At 37.0% G+C, this 24,193-nt stretch overlaps 1 protein-coding gene across 2 annotated transcripts; it reads left to right on the forward strand.

Annotated features, from left to right (window-relative positions):
* Nucleotides 1–225: 225 nt before the first annotated feature.
* Grx5 (Glutaredoxin 5) lies at nt 226–22,368 on the forward strand. 2 transcript variants are annotated; one of them, XR_016547115.1, is made up of 3 exons: nt 226–655; nt 8,115–8,629; nt 22,146–22,255. XR_016547115.1 is itself a non-coding variant. In XM_090376593.1 (2 exons), the coding sequence occupies exons 1-2, from the start codon at nt 379–381 to the stop codon at nt 22,337–22,339; spliced, it is 471 nt and encodes a 156-aa protein (XP_090232719.1). In that variant the 5' UTR covers nt 226–378; the 3' UTR covers nt 22,340–22,368. The 2 variants fall into 2 exon arrangements, 1 of the variants encoding a protein (XP_090232719.1); XM_090376593.1 differs by lacking the exon at nt 8,115–8,629 and having other exon boundaries at nt 22,146–22,368.
* The last annotated feature ends 1,825 nt before the right edge of the window (nt 22,369–24,193 follow it).

Consider the following 24,193-nt stretch of genomic DNA (forward strand, 5'->3'; position numbering starts at 1 on the left):
ATGTTACAAGAATTTTACGTTTAGAGTTACACATAACGTTTATTCTCACTTTTTAAGTTAATTTTTTTATTTTTAACTTTATTTGTTTATTATTACTTTTTGAATATTGTAGCAATACAATTTAATATTTTAACATTATACAACATAATGTCCATTATGTTTTCAAAATAAGTTTCATTTTTTCTTTTCACAATTGGATTTTCTAACTTTTCGGATTTTACCTGTGATGCGCAACGCTATAGTATGTGTATGCCATGCTTCGGTTTATGGTGTATGAATTTATTCTGGCTGTTTGGCGTTATTGTTTTCTGTGGAATTTTTAGATGAGCTGTATAGTGTAATTATCAAAGATTTGAAATTTCAAGTATTGGCGGAACGATGGCCAAATTTTTTGGGTCACCACTTTCAAAAAATGCCGTTGCATCAAGATTTTCTTTTTTAACATCGCAATTTGGCTGGTGTTTATATGGGAGCGAAGTTAAATCTGAAGGAAATATTGGAAGCCTCCTTAAAAACAATAAAGTTGTAGTCTTTATGAAAGGAGTACCAGATGCTCCAAGGTGTGGATTTAGTAACGCAGTGGTTCAGATATTGCGTATGCATGGAGTTAATTATGATAGTCATGATGTTCTCGCAGACGAAAACTTGAGGCAAGGTAAGTTCATACTACTTTGTCAGTTGCTCACTTTCTTGGTTAGATCAAGGAAACTATCATTCCATTTTTTCTGTTTTATCAGCTCAATTGTCGTTTAATGGATGCCTAAGAATGAAGTGTTGTATCAGAGTGGCATATGCCTAGTCCCCTCCCCAATAAGAATTTCAGATGATGATTAAACACGCCACTGGAGAGTCCTGTTTGGATTACTAGAATCCCCAAAATTCCACAGAACCTACAACCTCAATTTAAACGCGTCACTGTGATTCTCTAGTAAAAGAATGTTAAAAAATATAAAAATAAAATAATAATAATTATTACAGCAAATGCTTAATAGTGGGATCGATCCTATTCGGAATTTGGCATTTTTGCGATACGTAGTAGTAGCTTCAAAAATGCTTGGGCTGTACCAGCAATAAAAAGAGTCCAGTTTTAAAATCTTAAGCTAACGAAACGTACGAAAGCATTGTCAATACAGAATTTTTCACTTTCCACACGTGTGTGTGTGGCGCGTCTGTGCGTGCAGACACAGAGTAGGCCAGAAAATTGCGAATATGTTATTATTATTAATAGCCATATAGTGCAAGGAAGCCTGAGGCTTATGCTGCACCAGCCAAGAAAAAAAAATTTTTTTTCCGAGTTACCCTGAGAGTGAGTGAGTGAGAGAGAGAGAGAAGTAGAAGGGAATCACCAAGAAAGAGAAGAATGATGATATCCAGCTCAGGACCTGGGCTGGTGGCATGCCACCAGCCCATACCCCACTAGATGTGAGCCCCTGGGGGTTATGAGGATTTTAACTTTATAGACGTTGGTCGCTTACAATAGCAAAAAAAATTATGGATTTACTGGATAACTGTTTTTTATACAATTTTTTTAGGGAAGCTACAAGAAAAAGCATACCCTTGATCTGACTTGTTCTTGCATTAACAACCTTCAGGTAAAGGAACCAAAGGATCACAGTGCATTGATGTGAGATTTATGCTGCTACTGTAAAGGCAAGGGATTTTGCTTTTACAATGATGGCTTGGGTATACCTTCTGTAGCATGATGTGTAAGTAAACTGTGTTGTTTGAAGATAATAAAGCACTTATTGTATGGTTATGTTTATTTCCGAATTGGAAATATGTACGTAATGGGTCAAACGTTTTGTGGTATTTTCTTACCACTTCTTCGGTGACAGCTGACTGCAATATCACCATCACAAATGATCACTTTGTTCACCAGAACATGTAAATTTTTTGTGGCGGTGATAATGCATAGATAGCTGTCACTGAAGAAGCAGTAAGAAAATACTATGAAACATTTGACCCAACAAGTTCTGCTGACCAAAGTGATAATTTGTGATGGTGATGCAGAGACATCTGTCACTGAAGAAGTGATAAGAAAATACCACAAAACATTTGAGCCCATATTTCCAATTCAGAAATGAACATAATAATACCAATGTGTGTTCTGAATGTTTTATTATCTTCAAAAGATGAGTATTGATAGATGGAAAGTGTTCTGGGAAGTAATCACAGAAGCTACTGAACTATTTATACCAAAGAGGTACTGTTGAAGATTGAGGCCTAAATGGATATCAAATAGAGTGATAAGACTAGTAACATAATCAGTATTTTTAGTGGCAAATGATGCAAGGAAGCAAATTGCTGCAGTATCAGCCAAAAAAACCCCCCCCAAAAAAAACCACTACCCTACCCAACTCATCTGTCCAATCAAAATATCAACTTCCACCACAATAGCAGAAGGTAGTCTGTTCCAACAATCAGTTACTCTCTGGGGCTGAAAGCATATTTTCGTACCTCTGTCTTTCAACCATTCTTTTTTTAACCATGCTTTTTCTGTTTAAGCTTATATTCCTTTGTGTGTTGTCTGAGAAAGCGTAAGAATGCCACCAGCATAATCTTATTCTATTCATATAAAGCCTTCACATCATCAGGTCTTCTCTCTCTCAGGTGTCTAATTTCCAAACACTGTAATATGCAAAACTGCAGTCTTTCTTGGTAAGCGTATTCTTTTTGTGTCCTTGACTAATCTGGTTGCTCTTCTCTACACTCATTCCAAGAGAATCTACATTCTTCTTAAAGATGGCAATACTCAAGAAGTGGCATAACCAAGGAAGTGATTATCTCATTATACAATGGGATAATCAATTCCTTGTCTCTCGGCGCCTCCGTAGCCAGGTGGGCAGGAGCAGTAGTGCGTAGCACACGCTTCTTGATTAGACCAAGGTTTGAGCCTGTGACCACCAAATACAGGGGATGCGGAAAGGTCAGGGAATGACCACCGCATATCCCCGGAGCAATATGGCCTTAGTTGCTAATGCTCCTAAAAACCGAATAAAAAATAACAAACTTCCTTGTCTCCGCTGGCAAAATTCCTATATATTACTGACAAAACCCCATGAGCTGTCCTAGCAGTCTGTCTGAACTTCTCAGAAAATTTCTTGTACAGTTACCTCTAGATCTGTTTTGTTCTCTGTCACCTTTTGAGTGTGGAACACCCAATTTGTATGTTGTTCTCAGATTACTTATGGTTATATGCAGTACCTTGCATTTATCAATGTTAAATCCCATTAATTTCTTCAGCCCATTTACTCTAGATCTTGTTGCAGCAGTACACTGTTATTCTAGATATTAACTGCCATGCCAGACTTTGCATAATCAGCAAACTTAAGACAGTTGGTTGGGTTTTATTGGTGCATTAGCAACTAAGGCTATATTGCGCATTTAGACAGTAAGCTTGATATACCTTCATCAGTAACATTAATAAATAATATTAACAGTAAGGGGGCTCAGCACCAAATCCTGAAGGATATCACTAATAACATTAGTCCAAGAAGAGCAGTGTTCAATTATAACTACGCTCTGCCTTCTACCATTTAGCCATCCTTTATCCATAGCAGTAACCTGCCCCTAATGCTACACTGCCTTACTTTATACAGCTGTCTTTCACATGGAGCAGTATCAAAAGCTTTATTGAAATCTTCAGACAAGGTCTCCTTTTAACAAATCCATGCTCTGATTTCTGTATAACTATAGTGCTGCAATGTTCTTTAACACTTGACTACATTATTCACCCCTGAACAGATGGTAACTAATGGAGCCAATCAAGCTAACAGGTCTATCATCACACACTTTGGTTCTTTTTGCGAGTAGGAGAGACACTGGCACATCTACAATCTATAGGAACTGCTCGTGAATCCAAGGATGCTCTCATGGCCGAATTATGGCCAAAAGCCTGCTTCTTTTGCTGCTCCTTTTTAATAAAATTAGCATTAGTAGAGGCATATGATGCAAGCTTATGCAGCATCAGCCAAAAAAAAAAAAAACCACTCCCATTTCACCCCTCCGTTCATTCGAAATACCTGTCCAGCTGAGCCTTAAATTTATTTAGGCTATCAACTTCCACAACAAGGGATGGAAGTCTGTTCCACCAACCAATTACCCGCTGGCCAAAGGCAAATTTCTGCACATCTATCCTACATCTGTCTTTCCTCAATTTGAATTTATGCCCTCTCAGGTGAGGGCATAAATTCAAATTGAGGAAAGGATTCTGAGCAAGAGGAAGAATAGGATAGATTGGATAGATTCTATCAGCCCACAGATGCCATGTTTACTTTTAACTTCAACAATTTCTTTTACTTTACTTCTCAGTTATCACAAAATGATTTTGCTCCTACTTATACTTGGTTTACTTCTGGTATTCCCATTCCTAAAATCTTCTTCACTGGAAAATGTAGATGCAAAATATTATTTACCTGAACAGAAGTATCAGTAGTTTTGCCATTCATATCTAAGTGGGCCAATGTTATGTATCCCTTTCCTTTTAGTGTTAATATTATGTAAAGAATTCTTTAATACTTTACATTCTTATCCAGACTTCTCTTATTCTGCTGTAGCTTTCCTAACACTTTTAGTAATTTGATTGCAGACCGATTTTGGTTTGCACATAGATGTTTGTGTCCCCTGATAATTTTCAATTTCTCGTGCATTTTTATTCTTTGCTACCAGTCTGATTAGCTCGTCTAATAACCAAGTATAAGTGGGAACAGCACAGAGATACTGTTCAGATGAGCCTGAACAGTATCTCTGTGCTGTAACTTAGTATAGTTTGCAATGAAACGTTATTTTAAATAATTCCTCTATAGTGACTCCAAAGTATCGACAACATACGGAAGGATCAACTAGAGGTAATAATATTGCCTACTACTTTTTAAATGAGGAAATAAAGGTTAGAGTATGTAAATGTTTCGTTATGAAAACACTGGATATTGGAGACAAATTAATCTGGAATACATGGAAGACAGTAGACGAATGTGGAATTTTAGAGAAGGAAAAGCAAGGAATGAATGCAAATAAACCGAAATTATCGGAGGAGTTAAAAAATTCTATAAAGGAACACATTAACAGTTTCCCATTAATTGATTCACACTATCTCAGGGCACAAACTTCAAAACAATATTTGGATGGCAGTCTAACCCTTTCCGAAATGCATAGAATGTAGGCGAAAGAAAGAAAAGAGAAAGGACTTGACTTTGCAAAGAGATGCAGTTATGAGAAAGTATTCAATTTTGAATTTAATCTTTTGTTTTTTACACCGAAAAAAGATCAATGCTCTTTGTGCCAAATGTATGAAAATAGTAGTCCAGAACAGAAAGAGGCCTTGCAATTGAAATATGAGTCACATATTAATAACAAGATTTGAAGCCGAGAGGAAAAATGCAAGGATATTAATGAAGGGAAAGACAAGGAAAATAAAATTGTATCGTGTTTTGATCTTCAGGCAGTATTACAGGTGCCTTGTGGAGATGTTGCAATATTTTATTATAAGCAGAAATTAAATTGCTTTAATTTTACCTACAAAAGAGGTAAAATTATCTCTTTTGTAGGTAAAAGAGGGATTTTGCATCACAAAAGAGGGATTTTGTTACTTTTGGCACAAGGGCATTGCAAATAGAGGAGTAAACAAAATCAGTTCTTGCGTTTTCCTGTACTTGCAAAACCACTGCCTTACTAAAGACACTCTTTTATTCTGACAATTGTGTTGGACAAAATAAAAATAAGGCAGTGGCTTGTCTTTATTTATATGTGGTCACTATGTTTGAAATACCTTCTATAACTTATATTTAACAGTTGGTCATACACAGAATGAGGGAGATGCAATGCATGCAACTATTGAAAGTCAAAAAAAAAGCGACTTTTAAAATCTGATCCAATTTATACACCTGCTCAGTGGACACCTGTAATACAAATGGCACGAAAAGGAGGAACTCCCTATGTCGTAAAAGAATTAGCTACTGAGGATATATAAGTGACTTTAAAGATCTGTCAAAGCAAATGGGTACTAATTACATGGTGAACAAAGAAAATGAAAAGGTGTTATAGAACGATATTAAGGTATTGCATGTTCGCAAAGATTCTCCAAACACTATTTACTACAAGAATAATTATAATGAGGAGTATAAATGTATTGATATTCGCAGAAGACAACGTGGCCGACTAAAAACGATGCCTGATCTGATAAAGGCCTACCAAGCTCCTCCAAAGTTAAGTGCTCAAAAACTGAAAGATCTGCTAGAACTTTGTAGAACTAATGCAATACCTATTGTACACCATGCATTTTTCAAAAGTCTCCAAAGTTCAGAAGATTCTGTAACGGCTGCTGTTCAATGATGATAGCGAATGGATTTCAGATTTTTGTATTTGAATTATTTGTATTTTCTTATTGTACCTAGATGTAATAAATATTTTTATAACTGTCTAACATCTTTTAATCCTAAAGTGCCCTGTTATATATAAAATAATATCTATGGCCATAATGCCTTAAATTTAAGAATGATAATTATTATCATTCTTAAATTTAAGGCATATTATGGCCATAGATGAATACGCAAAATAAAACAATCAGTGCAGTACAGCCTTATCTCAAATTTTTCGAAAATAGAAATAATCTACAATAATTTTAGTACTCATGTTTTAAAACTTAGATTTCAATGAAATATGGTCACCAAACGTGGAACTGTAACTTAATTACATAATTTATTATCATGAACAATCATATTCAAATTGCTATGTAAAATATGTAATTTTGGACATGTGGCCCTACTGCATTACATGTGCTATATGTTGGGTCATTTTACTTTGATTACAACATTCTAAAACTGCATACCTTGACCATTAATGTCAAGTTTTCCAGCAAACCGACCAGCAGTATGTACTCGCTGTATAAGTTGATCCTCATTTTATGTATTTATTTATTTTTTTTTTTTTTTTACGGTTACCTTTCACATTTTGTGTAGTGAGTAAAAGTTGTATTAAGAACCACTCTATACTTTTAAATTCAATTATTTTTGCTCTATTCAATGTTCATATTGTGACATTTTATTACATATTGTGATAAAAGTTCATATTGTGACATTTTATTACACACACACACACACACAGTAAACTGTGAAGGCAGTGGTAGTGTATGAAGCTTCCTTATGTACTTGGTTTCAAAACTGAAACTTACAGGATTAAGGGCGTTTGTCCGTCCTTGGCACGCTAAAGCCATAGTTTCATTGGCACCATTAAACCAAAAAGCATATGTAACAATGTGTGACTACCCTCTTATTGATGTTATTCAGGTAAATGGGAGGCTTTGATTATGTAAACCAAGCAATTCCTTGTAGTCTGTTTAACACTGCACTGCAAATTGGTTTCTCTGACAGAGAATTTAATATCATCCACACGCATATGCAATTACGCTCTACAGGAGAGAATTTTTCAGTTATAGCCTATTGGCATCATTCTGTTTAACACGTGTTGAACAGAATGTTTAACATGCTGTGAAAAGCAAAAACTTTTTTAAGTGCTTGTTCAGGATAAAATGAAAATTATTGGAGAAATAGAAAATGGTAAGAAATGTTGTTGCTCATGAATTGAACTTCACAATATGGAATTCAGAGAAAAAAATGATTAAGGTAATTAATCTATGTTTACTGATTAAAGTAGAACATTTTGTCAAAATATTTGGAATTGTGAAATTTTCCACTGTTTGAGCAAATTGATTTAATGTATGTATGGAGCACACATGCACAATGCCTATGAAAGTGAAACATTAAGTATAACTTGATTCATAACTGTGTGATATATAAGCATTTTATATCTGTCAATCAGGTTTTATTATCAGTTTTCTAATAATTTTAATGTAATTCACAAAAAAGTCGACCTCTGTTACAGTTACAGTCAGTTATAATATCAAAAATATTGCGTTCTCTTTGATGAGCTATAACAAAGTTTCACTATACTGTATTTGACTTTAAAAGAGTATTTCCTAATTTTCCAATTAAAAAAAAAATTCTTTAAATGTACTTTTATGGATGTCTCATGGACAATTTTTCCGGTAGTCAATACCTAAAACAGAGACAACAGAAACAATAACAACTGCAATTATTCAATTTCTAATTGTCTTCCAGGATACTCCCTGACCCAACCGATGGTAGTGACTCAGTACCTAATAACAGCATGAATTTAGAAGAAATTATACAAATGAGTGAGGTGGAAATGTCAAATTTGAGCGAGATAAGTGCTAGTGCTAAAATAAATATTGTGCAAGATGAAATAACTCAAGAAATTATAAATGATTATATAAAAGACGAATCAGTTTCTATTAGTGATCCTGGCAAATGCCGAGAAATATTGTGACAAAGTTAAAATCAAGTTTATTGAAAATAAACCAGAACAAGTAAAGAATATTGTTTTTTCAAAAGTTGATCATGGAAGATTTTTTTCCTCAAGATTATTACGAAAAAAAATTTCCAAATAACCTCCTGAAATTCATTACTCTATTCAATATCACAAAATGCAGTATTCTGTTATACGGTAGAGCGTCGACAACCTAAACTAGTTAGGACCCAGAGTAGTTCGGACTTCCGATTTGTTCGGATTTTCGAACTTATCAAAAGTACTGTTCTGGAGACTTAAAAAGAAGGTTAGTAAGTTTAGAAATAAAAACATAAGAGTTTCATTTATGTATTTTTATTCATAGGTAGCAAAACAAATGGAACTTTCAGCCACAATAACACATTTATAGGCCTTTAATGAAAATAATTACTTATTTTCTGCTGCAACATTTTTGAACTTTGTTTCTTTGCTCTCTCACTTTTTTCAGCAATAATAGTTGAGTTGGACAGGATTCAGTTTGTTGCTCATACCTAGCTCATGGGTGACACAGTTGGTAGAATCACCGTCCTCCCCACACCGGGTGGAAAAGACCTGAGTTCGAGTCGTCGATGATGTGAGGAATTTTTACGGGCTTTTTTCAAAACGTGGCTGAATTAGTTGTTCTCAGGCAAAGGCAGCATGGGTTTTTCTCCCAGAAACTCTGGTTATTTTGTCCAGTAAACCAGAAAATCAACTAGAGAACACACTCAATTTACAGACCATATGCACAGAGCAATATGGTCTTAGTTGCTGATGCTCCCAAAACAAACTACTACTACAACAACAAACAGCATCTTTGTAGGATGGGTCATTAGCTGTTCTCACAGTTTTCTTTTCTTTTTGCACCATCATTTGGCACCTCCGTAGCCAGGTGGGCAGGAGCAGCAGTGCGTAGCACACGCTTCTTGATTAGACTGGGGTTCGAGCCTGTGACCACCAAATACGGAGGATGCGGAAAGGTCAGGGAATGACCACTGCATATCCCCGGAGCAATATGGCCTTAGTTGCTAATGCTCCTAAAAACCAAATAACAAACAAACAAGCATCATCATTTGAATCAAGTTTTGATGCAAACTTTAAAATTTTTTCCTTGTTGTTTGTAATTTCTGTTATGGTTGATCTTCCAACTAAGTAAAATTTTGCTAATGAAGACCCGCTTTCATCCTTTGAAAGTCTATTTAAAATCCCTATCTTCGATTTATTAAAATTTCTGCTTCCTTTTAAAAGACAAAGAACACTGCCATATTTTACTACAGTATGATAAAATAAAACTGTAAATGTTCAGAATCTCTTCATTCCGATATCTAAACTTCATATGAGGGCTGATGACCCTCCTATGTGTGAGTCCTGTGGTACTATTTTAACAATCAGACACATTTTAGTTGACTGTACCAGTTTTAGAAATGCTCGTTTTACCGCTTTTAACCATCTGACTGAGCCGTATACACTCAGTCAGATTTTATCCGACAATGACCATGTGTCTCTTATTTTTAATTTCCTAAAATCAGTAAACCTTTTTAATTATATTTAAACAATATTATTTTAAGATTTTTTATTGTTACTTGTTTACTGATATTTGTCTGTTACAGTTATATACTTGTTTTTATAACCTGACGTAGTGACCTAATTCAGTAGGTCACTGAAAATTTTTTACTTTTTATGACCAGGCTTTGGCGCATTATAGCCATAGATGCTGATGCGCCAATAAAACTCAACCAAACAAACAAACAAACAAACTAAACTTCATAAACGTTTTACTCTGTATCTCGCTTGCACGTATCGTGTTGAGATATCTGCATGCCCTGTTCTTTGTTATTGATTGACCTTATCTTTTTTTTTTTATTGTTTTAGATTTTACAACCTCCCCCCCCAAATGTCAGTGAACATAAATATCAGATTACACGGTGTTATGTTTAGTTAGTACTGTATGTATATTAATTAAATATGTCATTTAATTTTATTGATTGGTAAGATAAAATATAGGTATAAATTTGTGCTTCATATCTTCATTTTGAAAGCCTGTGGATCATATTCCTCCGCTTATTACAATTGTCATTTAATAGAATCAAAATTCAATTCACAAACATAATCACAATAACTGGCACTTCTGTAATTATTTTATGGCACCAGCATAAAAAAAATAAATGCTGACTTGTTCGGATTTCCGATTCTTTACTGTAATTGCAAACTGTTTTCTTCTAATAATAATATTCCAAGATTGGCAATATTTGTCCAGACATCTCTTTATTCACAAAAAAAGTTTGGCTTATGCTGAGTGCACCAAAAAATTAATTTATTTGAATACAATTTTATAGTTTGGAAATATGATAGATAACAAACATGAGTGCAGCAAGTAAAACTACGATGGCATGCAGTATTAAAAAGAATTGTTTTGTGTATGCAATATTTAGCAAAACAAAATTTGGCTTTAAGGGGCACGAATCCAAAATTATTTGAAACAATAATGGGAACTTTTTACAGTTACTTCAGGTGATTGCTGAATTTGATTCCACAATGGCAGATCACATTAAAAAAAATTGAAATTAATAAAAAAAAATGCATCCCATGTTATTGCTGACAGACCATAATTAAGTATGGTCTGTCAGCATTTCATTTTTGTTAAAATTTTTATCATCAAAAGATTCTCTTCTCTACCCTTTAAGTCCTCAGACCAAACAAATACAAGTTGATTACGTTGCTCTGGTTATGATCACAATTCTTCCACACCATGTGGGAAAACACCTAGGTTCAAATCCTGTCAAGGTGGGAGAAGTTCTTATGGAGTTTTTAAGACTGTGGTCAAATTACAAATTCATCAGTCTGATGGAAAGTCCCCCCCCCCCCGGAACTGGTTTTAATCTAAAAATAGGCAAACCAGCTGAATAACATATGGAGATACAGATGCAATATACTTATGCCCCATGACCATAGCTGCTTTGCCACTTAACATGCACATAGTACAGCAGTACTAAATATGTTAACGTTTTACTGAAAGAAAGAAAAAAGCTCAGTGAAGTTTCTGTATTCCTTTACAAAGCTTGTGGAAATCAAAACCGAAAACTGCAGACAAAGACAACCAAATTACATCACTCTTGTTACAGGCTAACATGAGAAATTTGTGCAGCTGAGTTGATTCTTGCCTGTTTATGTGGATCCAATGGGGGGATGGGGGGGATTTGGGAAGATTTCTTCGCTCCCAACCTCCAACCAGATTAAATTGGAAAAATTAATTCATTTACTACAAATGGCATCATTGTTATATTCCCTCCCCAAGACAAGCAGTCTGGATCCAACTGTACTTGTGTATAGTAATGTATATTTTTGTATAATCTTTATTGCAGAAGCTATGGCACTGCCTTGCAGTAGGCACACAGCTAGTAGCCAGAGGTTTAAGAGGATTGAAAAATAAATGAATTTAGATTATACAAAGAAATAAATTTAAAAAAATAAATGAAAAATAAAATAGGTAATGACATACATTGTCTTGAAATTTAGGGAAGAAAGTTAAATTATATTAAAATGAAATTTATCTGCAATGATTAAATGCAGTAGAACCTCAGCACATACCAGATATTTTTATTAAATAATACAGTAGCTCAAACTCTATAATTGCTACAGAACAATACTTGCCAACATTAAACCAAAACATGAACCTGCACTGCCAGATTTGTCCAGTGGATAATGTACTTGCCTAAGAAATAAAGGTCATTGGTTCAAATGTTGCTTCCAGTATTTTTATAAAAAGAAGTATAAATTGTGGGATGTGATTTTGGCAATCAAACCTTAAAAACAAAAAGAACTATCATTTCACAAAATGAATGAGTTTATACATTGGAAATACATGGTAACAATTGACATATGGTCTAGAAATATATAAACAAAAAAATTAGTGTTTAGCTCAGTAAACACTAATTTTTTTGTGTTTACTGAGCACTTTTCAAAAAAAATCCAGCACTTTTTGCTGGATTTTTGAGGTTTTGCTGCATTTAAAAAACTGTAAATTGATTTTTCTGCAAACAACTACTCATTTGAAAGAGTATGTTCACTGTAAGAAACTGATTTTGATGGTATGAAATTACATGTTGTAATTTCATGCAAAAATATTATTGTTTAAAATTATATTAATGCTCCAGTCTTTTGTACTGGGCTCTCTTTGTGCTGTTGATTCCCAGGTTATCTAAGCTGAATGACTTTCCAGACATTTATTTAATAAGCTGACTTGAAAATTTCAGCCATAAGGTCCTGGACTGTTACTCACTGTTAGTGCTCAGAATGGTAGTAGGACACCCTTGTCAGAAATCCCAGCAAAACATCAGCAAAGGTTGAGATCTGTACAAATATACAAGGTTTGTAGATATCTATACAGATACACTTTCACAGCTTTCAATATCCTGAAAAAGGCCTCTGAGGTTGGCAAATTCATATTTTAGCAATAAATCAGCTCATACGCCAACCATAAGAATAAGTATTTTACTGTAACTAAAATATTTACAAATTAAAAATAAAATAAATATTTGCAAAAACTGCTATTATATTAAATTAAATTATGTACATGTGAAAAACATTAAAACTGTGATGAGATCCTTGCGATAAAATACACTAAAATAAACCGGATTAAAAGCGATAAAAATCTGGAGCTTTCGGAAGCATCGGCTTCCTTCCTCAGCAATAACAAAACTTCCTGCAGCACGTCCATATATAACAGGCTCACGGTACTTATACACGTGGTGCAGTCAGCGCATGGTCTGAACTGGAAGCGGAAACAGCTCGGGAACGTGTCAAGCAAAACCGTTCATCCGTACTTAGGATGATAGTTTCAAACAGAGGATGCATACGCATACCTCTGTCCCTATTCATAATATTGTGGTCGGATGAACAGATTCGTAGGCTCTCGAGCCATTTACAGTTCCAGAACCCATGCGCCCAATCCACAATAACCGCATCCTCTGATTTGATTTGATGCTGCTTCTCCCGAAAATGTTTGGCCACAACAGACTTATTGTAATCAGCAGTTTTTATAGCATTTGCATGCTCCCCCAGACAATCCTTGAGCCGTCGTTTATGCGGACGATAAGGCGCCTCCGTAGCCAGGTGGGAGGGAGCAGCAGTGCGTAGCACACGCTTCTTGATTAGACCGAGGTTCGTGCTCGTCACCACCAAATACGGAGGATGCGGAAAGGTCAGAGAATGACCACCGCATATCCCGGAGCAATATGGCCTTAGTTGCTAATGCTCCTAAAAAAACCAAAAAAAACCAAATCAATTATGTGGACGAGACATGCCAGAAGTTTGATAAACTTCTGGCATTCCCCTCCCTGAATAACTTCTCATGTGTGAATGTAGAAGCAAAATACTCATTCAGTTTGGCAATCTGAGCAAGATCATCTACAGTCAAACCATCAATATTAAGTAGATCAATCCGATTCATCCCCTTCCTTTTAGAGTTTATATAAGTAAAGTCTTTGCATCCTTTGCCTAAGATTTCTCATAAACTGCATTTGCTTGCCTAACCTCCTTTGTGAATTGATTACAGACTATCTTATATGTACCATAGGCTTCTGTGTCACCTGATAATTTATATGTATCCCATGCATTTTTCTTCCCTGCCATGAGTCTCATTAGTTTATATGACATCCATTTGAGCCTAAACTTAGAACAATGTTTCTTAGTAGCCTAGAAAAGCCTAGTAGCTTTCAAGATTAATTCCTTGAATGCTTTCCATTTAGAATTGGCTGTTGATAATATCAATTTGTCCCACTGTATAGGATTTAAAAAATCTCTGAGACCACTGTAGTCACCTTTACGAAAGCAAAAACCCTTCCCTTTATCCCTAATGGTAGTTACCTCCTTGTGTAAATCCCACATCAGCACACTGTGATCACTGCCACCCAGTGGCTTCTTTATCTGTAGATTCTTAATGCAGGAAGAATCACTACCAGTGATCATATCAAGAGTATTACTCCCTCTTATTGCCTTTAGAACATGCTGCTGTAGAAAACAATCATACAATAAATCCACAAGTGACCAATCCGAAAGTTCCAGTCATTATCTGGGAAATTAAAATCCCCCATTATAAGACACTCTGATTTACTGGCATACCCTATTTCTCTGTATTGTTGTTCATTGTACTCATCAGAGTCATTAGGCCTATAACAAACTCCTACCCTCATTTTTGCTTTCCCAGTGCTCATGGCTCAGCAAACTGACTTAACATTGCACTGTCCATCTATGTCAACTTGATGACTTCCTTATATTTTATGTGTTTCTTAACTAACAGCACAACCTCTCCTCCCTTCCTATCCTATCTATCCTTTATATACACATTGTACTCCCCAAATTCCAATTCTGCATTCCTTATATCTGTGTGACACCACATCTCTGATATCCCAACGATATCTACCTTTGATGTCTTGACCAGCATTTCAAATTCATCAAATTTATTTATTATACTCCTAGCATTGGTGTACATGCAAGTATACTTGCACCTGTTCCTACTCTTAGTTACTCTAACACAGCCCATGTATTTACTTGTTCCTGAAATCTCCAGCAACTTGTGTTCCAGGCTGCTGCTCATTCCAATAGAAGCAATACAAGAATCACTTCCACCTCTGCCTGTGGCTACTGTTAATCTATTAGTCTGTGAATCCACCTAACACGCACTGCCGCTATAGCATCAGCAAGTATTCTTGCATCCTTTCTATTTCTGTATCCCATCTCTGTAGAAGTAATCTCTCCTGTTATATTGTCTCTCAAAAATGTGTGCATTTATGATTGCTTAAATAAAATTTCAGTGCATTTATAGACGGGCAAGAAAAAAAAAAAAGTATCTGTGTATAATACTGTTAAAGTCGGGAATTTCCGAGAGAGCATCTTTACTAACTGTGGTGAAGATGCTCTCCCAGGTTATGATTATCTCACAAATAGACTGCTATAAAAGTGTGCTATAATCAATGATTATTACTGTTATAAATTTTTTCTTCCTTTTTGGGAGAAACAGTGATAATAACTCCACCAACAGTAATAATAATAATAATAACTGGACACAACCAACTATTCCATCCACCTGGTACCAGTACTCATTTGATGCACTATGGCCACAGATGCACCTAATAAATCCCCAAACAAACAAACAACAACCAGTACACATCGCAGGGTGGGGAAAATCCCATAATTTTTTTTTTTTTTTTTTTTTTTTCTGTCAAAGGAGAAAAAAATTTTATGGGATTTTTTGGGATCTTTTTAGAATTTTTTCCGCCCCATGATTAGGTACTGGTATTGTAATAAAAAAAAGTTATCTCCCATAAAGGAGAAAAAATTTTTATGGGGCTTTTTTCTTCCCATAATATGTACTGGTACCAGGTGGATGGAGTGGTTCATTGTGTCTGTTTATTATTACTTTTGGTCAAGGAGCTTTCTTAGTGTCTTACGGGTTCAGGATCATAGTTTTCTGGAATTCCACGTACTCTAGGAGGCGTACTGCTGCTAGATGCTTATGGAGGCTCTTTGCCACCATACCACGTTGACACAGTTATAAAGGTGGTCATTACTTGTTCCCTGCCACATCTCTCTGACCTCCTCTCCAAGTTCAGTGTACAGGGTGGCTGTAATTAAAGTATCCCTATTCCGAGCTTTCTGTAGCTCTAAGTAATAAGTGGAATGCCACCAAAATTAGTAAGTAAACTACTCAACGCATGGGGAGAAGGATCCCGTGAAAAAAATAAAGTTCAAAAAATGGCCGATAGGGGATAATATGGTGCTGTACAAGAGGAAAGACATGACAGGGTACCAACAAATAAATAAGACAAACCTTAATGAAATTACAAATTTTTATTACAAAAAAACAGAAATAAACTGAATTAAACTGCCAGAGGAAATGGTTTCACAGCTACAAACTCACTCACAGTTTACTTCTGATGGTCAATGATGTCGCTGATGGTGGAGTTGGTTTTCGATGTGATTACCATTATTCTGGACCAGTAATTTCATTCGATGCACAGTGTGCTCGACTGCAGAAAGCAACATCTCTGTAGTAATGTTCCGCACACGCTGTGTTACGTTGTCCTTTAAGACAACGTAACCATGTTAGGGACACTTCCTCGATAGAGACATTGGCCTTGAGGTGACCCCACGTCCAAAAATCACACGGTGTAAAGTCAGATGAATGTGGTGGCCACAATGGGAAACAAACAACTAATGACTCTTTCTGCATAAAGTGATGCCACAGAAGCTGCTGTACTGGTCGTGTAATACGAGTTGGAGTCCCGCCTTGCATAAAAATTGTCTCATCCAGGCATCCTCTTTACTGCATTTGAGGCATAATGAAACTGCTCAGCATGTGAAGATATCTTTGTGCTGTAACGGAACAGGTGGCTGCTCCTGCTGGGTGAAATTCCTTGAAAAAGTATGGCCCTAGGATGAAATTTGAAGTCGCACCACACCAGATGGTGATTTTTGCCGAATGCAATTGGATTTGCTGAATAGCATGTGGTGCTTCTGAAGCCCATATTTGGCAGTTTTGAGGTTGACAGTCCCATCAAGATAACAAGATAAAAATGGGCCTCATCTCCCCAAAGAATGTTCCATGGCCAGGCATCGTCCACTTCCATTCTGGCCTAAAATGTTAGAGCAAATGCCATTCGTTTTTCAGGATCATCTCTTTGCATCTGCTGCTGACAACTGATATCTTGTATGGATAATAGTGGATTAGTTTCGAAGAATTGTCCACACAGTGGAATATGGGACATCAAGTTGCCTCGCTACTCCCCGTGCACTGCTACTAGTTCCAGCAGCTGTGTCCATGGATCAGTCGACTATAGCTGTTGCAACTTCCTCTGCTACCTGAGGTGAAACAGATTTCCTTCCTCTTCCAGGAAGGAAGCCTGCTTAACAACAAAAGACCCAGTTTTCTCAAATTTGTTAATCATCCTTCTAACTGCTGCAGCTGATAAAGGACCTTGACGTAAGTTCTTACACCATCTAAATTCACGCAGAGCAGCTGCTACATTTCATCCATTAATGTAGAACTTTGCAATTAAAGCACAATCAGGCAGAGTGAGATGCATTACGTTTGCAATATTGGCGTTGTGTCTTTATAGCGCTCTGTTGCTGGGAAAATTAAATTAACTCAGATTTATGCAAATTTTCTGCTCTCTTAGGTGTCTTATTTTTTAGTTTGGATTTAAAACTTTAGTGTAATTCAGTTTCTTTCTGTTTTTTTTTTTGCAAAGAGCACAAAATTTTGTAATTTCATTAAGGTTTGTCTTAGTTATTTATTTGTTGGTACTTTGTCATGTCTTTCCTCTTGTACAGCACCATATTATCCCCTATGATTTTGGAACTTTTTTTTTTTTTTTCCTGCAGTATCCTTCTCCCCATGCCTTGAATAGTTTACTTACTAATTTTGGTGGCATTCTGCTTATTACTTAGTGCTACAGAGAGTTGCTGAATAGGGATACTTTATTTATGGCCACCCTCTGCTTCCTGATCTTTTCCTCACTGATTTTCTGGAGGTTGTTGATGTTGGGGACCTGTTTGTGAGCCATCCGTTGGAAGCCAACTTATGTAGTCTTGATGGAGGTCATTGTAATGTTTGCAACGTAGTGCCTTCTTTGCCCATCTCTGTCTTTGTTTCTGTGTGAGTGGTGTCTCTTTCTAAGGTTGAATGTTGTGTGCCATTTGTCTGTCATTCTTATGACTTGGTAGCCTGGTGTTATTATTATTATATACTTTTTCTCCTTTATGGGATTTTTTTCTGCCTCTGTGACAGGTACTGGTGCCAAGTGCATGGGGTGGTTGGTTGTGTCTGGTTACTGTTACTTTGGTCAAGGAACTCTGTTACTATCCTACAGCTGTTCAGGATTGCTGCTTTCTGGAGTTCCATGTAAGTGTTCTCTGGGAGGCCTATTTCTGCTAGGTTCTTATGAAGGCTCTTTGGCACCATGCCACTGGTTGATATGGGGTGATAGGCATGTATGTCACATGCTACTTCCCGATCTTTTCCTTGCAGGTTGCTGGTATTGGGCACTGCTATGTCGATCAGATAGGTTGGTAGCCAGCCATTTTCTTCTTGTAGATGAGGGTTATGTCTGGTCTGTTGCAGATTGTCTCATCTATTATTATGGCACAGTCCCAGTAGTCTGTGAGTAGGGGTCTTTAGTACGGCCTGAGGCTTGTACTTGTTATACGGTAAACTTTCTTTGATCAGCTGGTATTTTTATGCTAGCTTCCGATATTGGTGACCTGGTTGCATCTGTGAGTGTCCATCTGGGTGTTCACACTTCATCTTGCAGTGATGTGGATTGTTTCTGGGACCAGGTGGCATCATTGATATATCATCTGTTACTCTGAGGTCTTTGGTGTTGTATTTCCTGTAGTTCTTGGTGTTGATTACCTAATCTTGAATGGCAAGCATGAATCCTTCTGTTCATGAGCTAAGTGTTGGAAGCCATCTTATCTGTGTAGCCTTGATGGAGGTTACACTATAGTAGCTTCTTCGCCCATCTTTTTGTCTTTGTTTCTTCTGTCTTTGTGAGTGTGGTCTCCTTGTTCAGGCTGAGTGTTGTGTGTCATTTGTCTTTCTTATGGCATGGTAGACTGGTGCTGTGTCGATCCCCTCCCACCTTTACGGGTTATGGTCAATTTCTCGATGGCCAACTTTGGGTGGTATTGGTAGTCCTTGGTCATCATGATCCTGGCTGATCTCGTAATGCCCTCCAGCTCAGCATTGGTCCAATCTATGATCCTGAAGGAATATGTAATTTGTTTATGACTGTAACCATATTCCCACCATTCAGCCTTGATTTTAGCAAACTTCTCAATCTGTGATGGTATTTATTTCTCAGTCAGGCAGGCCTTGATCTTGTGTTTTGTCTGGTGAGCCTGCATTATCCCCAGATATTTGTAGGTCTCTCCCTCTGTCATGGCTTCAATCTCTTTACCGGTCTTCAGCTGGTAGTTTCATCTGTCTAGATGTCGGTTCCTCCGGAGCCAGGTGGGGAGGAGCAGCAGTGCATAGCACATGCTTCTTGATTAGACTGGGGTTCGAGCCCGTGACCACCAAATACAGAGGATGCGGAAAGGTCAAGGGATGACCACCGCATATCCCCGGAGCAATATGGCCTTAGTTGCTAATGCTCCTAAAAACCAAATAACAACAACTGTCTAGATGTCCTTGATCCAATCCATCGATCTTGCATTTGTCTAGGTCAAATTGCATCCTGATGTCTGCTGAAATCTTTGTTGATTTGGGGTAGCTGTTGGAGTTGAATCTTGGTTGTGGTATGGAGTTTTGTGTCATTCATGTACATCACATGAGAGAGGGGGAGTACAGGTTTTGCCTCCCTTCTTTTAGGGTATATCCATACTTGCTGTTATCGAGCATGGTAGACAGTGGGTTAGTGCTGGACAGAACCATAATGGGCTCAGAGCATCTCCCTGGAAGATTCCTCTTTTCATGGTGATTGGTCTAGCCATGATGTTCTTGTCCTTGATGGTGGTCCTCCATTTCACCATGGTTGCTTTTAGGAAGTGTGTCAGTATCGTGTTGACTTTATAGATCTTCAGTGTCTCTAACAGCCAGCTATGGGGCACAAACTCAAAAGGCCTTGCAGTAGTTGATGTAAGTGGTGTACTGGTTGTGGTGCTTCTTGTAGGTTTGCTCTATAACTGTTTAGTTAATGGGCAATTGCTCCTTACATCCTTTGCTTATCTGCTTACAACCCTTGTACTTGGCCATCATGTTCTGGTTCTCCAAGTGGTCATCTTGTTTATGCAGCTGATCAGGATTTTGTACATTGTTAAGAGACAGGTGACTGGTTTGTGCTTAACTGGGTTTGTGAGATCTTTGTCCTTAGCCTTCTGATAGGTGATTTCTTGAGTAAGAGACTTTGTGATTGTACAAGGTGCCTTATCATATTGGTGAAGTGTTCTGTTGTGTGCCTGTGTGTGCAGCTAAATGTCTTGTACCAATAGTTGTGGTATAAGTATAGCACCAATCTCTCTGATTTTCATCAAATATTATCTAGCCCTGAGGTTTGCTAGTTGTGAGACTTCATGGTCTGTTGTACTTCCTCTTCCTCCACCTGAATCTCCCATTCTGTCATATGTTGTATGTTCTTGGTTTTCTTACCTTCTCGATATATCCAGGGGGGAATGGCTGTTATCGCTAACTTCGCTCCTCCACAGGTTGCTCCAGAACTTCTTGAGTGTGATCTGGTTAGGGAGTACGTTGCCTTCCTTCTCCTCTTGTCCAATTTTCCTGTAGAAGGCTCTCTGATTTTCATCAAATATTCTGTTATCTGTTTTCCCCTGAGCACTCTCCCTGCAATGCCGAAGTTTCTTGCTAAGTGCTAGGAGTTTCTGCTTGAGGGTGTCCAAGTATTTTTCAGTCCTCTGATTATAGATCTTGTGTTTGCTGTGGATGTTGTTTTTCTTGAGGATGGCCTTCACTATTGTGATCAGCTTCTTACTTCTATTACCCTGTTGGTACTGGGCCAGTTGGCCTATCTTCACTCTTATCTCTTCTGCTGTAGCCTTCTTTCCCATGCTGGTGGTTTCTTGTCTTTGCATTTTGTGTTCTGTTGGTCTCTGTTTTCTCTTCTGTTCATCCTGGTGGCTCCTACAGCAGTACAATAAATGGCTGTGCGGATGGTGTCTAGTGTTACGAAATAATCCAGTATTATTCACCTATTAAGGTGGTTTGTGACTTACCACAGGATTCTGTTGGGTCTCTGTTTCGGTATGGCGTGGGTCTTTATGGGTCCATTCCCTCATCTACTTGGGCTTACTTTCACTCTTCTATTCTGGATATCGCAGCCTTGTCTGTTTCAACTTTGGCTGTTCTAAGTCGTAGTTCTTATACTTGCTGTTCCTCCTTCAGTTCTGGTGGTTGCTCACATATTCTATTTTCCCAAGATTGCAAGCTCTATCATGTCCTTCGTGATGATTTCCCATCTCTGGTGTGCTATTCACTGTTTGGTGACCTTAACAGTCAGAACTGCTCCAACCATTTGGTGTGTAGTTTCATCCTGTACATAATTGTGTCTGTCTCTAGATTTGTTACTTTTTAGTATGCTTGCATGATGAATGTATTCATTTTGATGCTCCACTTCTCGGGTTGACTTACTTCCTGGGTGGTCACTAGTGCAGTTGTGCAGGAAGCACTTCCAATTGGTTGGACTGGGTGGGTGTTGCCCTTCAGTTGTGGTAGTAGCCATATGGGAGACTGTTTTCACTCACTCCACTATTGTTAGCAAGAGACTGTGTCTTTTCAAATCAATCCCTCTTGCCCAAGGCCTGAACACAAATGACTTTATTCTGTGCCATACTTGATGTGCTATGTTCAATATTTCTACATCCTCATCTACATCCAGCTATGGAGCTAGACCACTTTAGTTTTGGCTTTTTGCATCCAGTGGTTAGTTATGGTAGTGACACCAGATGATGCCATTCTCTGCCTCAGCTGTCACTTTGACCTTGGGGTAGGTAGGTCTTATGAAGCAACTTTGTCATCCCCCCCTCCCTCCCTCCTTCCCTCCCTCCCCTGTGTCTTATTTTCTTTTGCAGCAGGATTTGAACCTGGGTCCATGATATTGGTGGTCCAGTGTTGTAACCACTGGGCTAATCATGCCCCTTTTATTATTATTATAAATATATAATTCAACAAGCTATCAGTAAACTTGCAGAATATTACTAGCCCCATATTGTATTCCCTGCATGTAAAGAATTAAATGATTTGTCTGTATATTATACCCAAAGAGTTTGCTAATACTTACTTTTTATTGTAGGCATCAAGGAATTTACAAAGTGGCCAACAATCCCACAAGTATTCATTGATGGGCAGTTTATTGGTGGTTGTGATATTTTACTACAGATGCATCAGAATGGAGAATTAATTGAGGAACTGAAAAAAGTTGGTATTTCTTCAGCTCTCTTAGACAAAGAAATGCCTGAAGACTCGAAAACAGATAAAAATACATGATAAAATTAAAGTTATTGGAACTTTGCTGATTGAACCTTAATATTAGTTATATAGTAGTTTCTGTTAAATATTTGCATTTTAAAAAGTGTGCATTGATAAAAAAAAAAAAGAAAGTTTAGAGAAAGCTTTATTAAAATATATATATATATAGTTGCAAAACTACACTAATTCAATAAAACAGATTGGAAAAAAATAAATTTGATCCCTTTTGAGATAAGTACACTTATAAATCATTATTCAGTCTATTCTTCATTCAAAACTTCTGTAAACCAATCGCATGCTAAAGGAACAGGAGAGGATACCTGAAAGAGAATATTTGAAACAGCAAGTACCAAAAATTCTGATTATATTGTTTTCATTTAGACCACTCTTTTATTTACACCATCTGTAACAATAATTATATGAATAGATCTTTAAAAAAAGAATAAATGTGAATCTACATTTGTTCTTTAGAGGGACACGAGTTTTTATTTTTAAATTTATTTTTTATTTTTTGATATTTTCTTTTTTTATTTCTCGTTACCTATATACATTATGATTTCTCATATCACAATTATCATAGCATTGTAATTTTTTTGTTTTTTTGGTTGTAGTAGGTAGCCTAGAAACTTTCAGTGTGGGCATTGCATTATGTCCCATAGAATGTCACCAAATTTTCACTATACATATATATATATATATATATATATATAGTGATATAACTGATAATTGAGTAATACTTAAATTCATACAATTTATTTCTTTATATTCAGCACTTGTTTAACTATGGACCCAATTTAATTGTCTACAGATCACAAGCCACAAAACATGAAATTTCTTTCTCTGTAAAAGCTAATAACTAATAATTGATTTCAGGTAGCCCTGATTTCTGGTTAAACTTGTGGTTACTGCAGCAAAACGTAGGTTGTTGTACTTGGTATGCTGGCTGATTGTAACTGTTTCCCTACTAACAGTGCAAGGTTACAAAATTACATTATTGCATGTGTCCTGTTATAGTAGGAATTAAATTTTTTTTATATATATATATATAAAAAAAAAAATTACACTATGCTAACGGGACATGCAATAATGTAATTTTGTAATCTTGCACTGTTAGTAGGAAACAAAATTACATTATTGCATGTGTCCTGTTATAGTAGGAATTAAATTTTATATATATATATATATATATATATAAAAAAATTACACTATGCTAACGGGACATGCAATAATGTAATTTTGTAATCTTGCACTGTTAGTAGGAAACAGTTACAATCAGCCAGCACCAAGTATGACAACTTATGTTTAGTGATATTTTCACTAAACATAAGTGAAACATAGGTCCCAACATCAAGAATGCTGATGGGACCTTCGTGCGATCACCATCCGAACGCCTGCAACGGTGGAGTGAATTCTTCAAAGCTTTGTATAATCACGACCCACCTCAGGGACCGCCAGCAACAGCACTCTCGATCGACCCCCCTGAGGTCTCCATGGTCGATGTTGAGCCTACAGTAGAAGAACTGAAAGCAGCCATACAATCCCTGAAGAATGGCAGGGCACCAGGAGTGGACCAAGTCACCACAGAAGCGATCAAAGCCGGGGGAGATGTACTGCTTCGCCGACTACACTCACTCCTCAAAACCATCTGGTGCACTGAACAAATTCCGTTAACATGGAGGAAAGCCGTTATTGTACCGATCCACAAGAAAGGTGATAACCGGGACTGCAAGAACTACTGTGGCATCAGCCTCCTTTCCATCATCGGAAAGGTCTTTATGAAGATCATCCAGTCAAGACTGCAAAAACATCGCGAGCAAACCAGTCGAGAAGAACAGGCAGGATTTAGACCCGGGCGAGGATGCGTGATCAAAT

This window comes from Mastigoproctus giganteus, chromosome 6 (assembly GCF_048544385.1).
Source record: "Mastigoproctus giganteus isolate SK-2022 chromosome 6, ASM4854438v1, whole genome shotgun sequence".
In the NCBI taxonomy this organism is placed as follows: Eukaryota; Metazoa; Arthropoda; class Arachnida; order Uropygi; family Thelyphonidae; genus Mastigoproctus; species Mastigoproctus giganteus.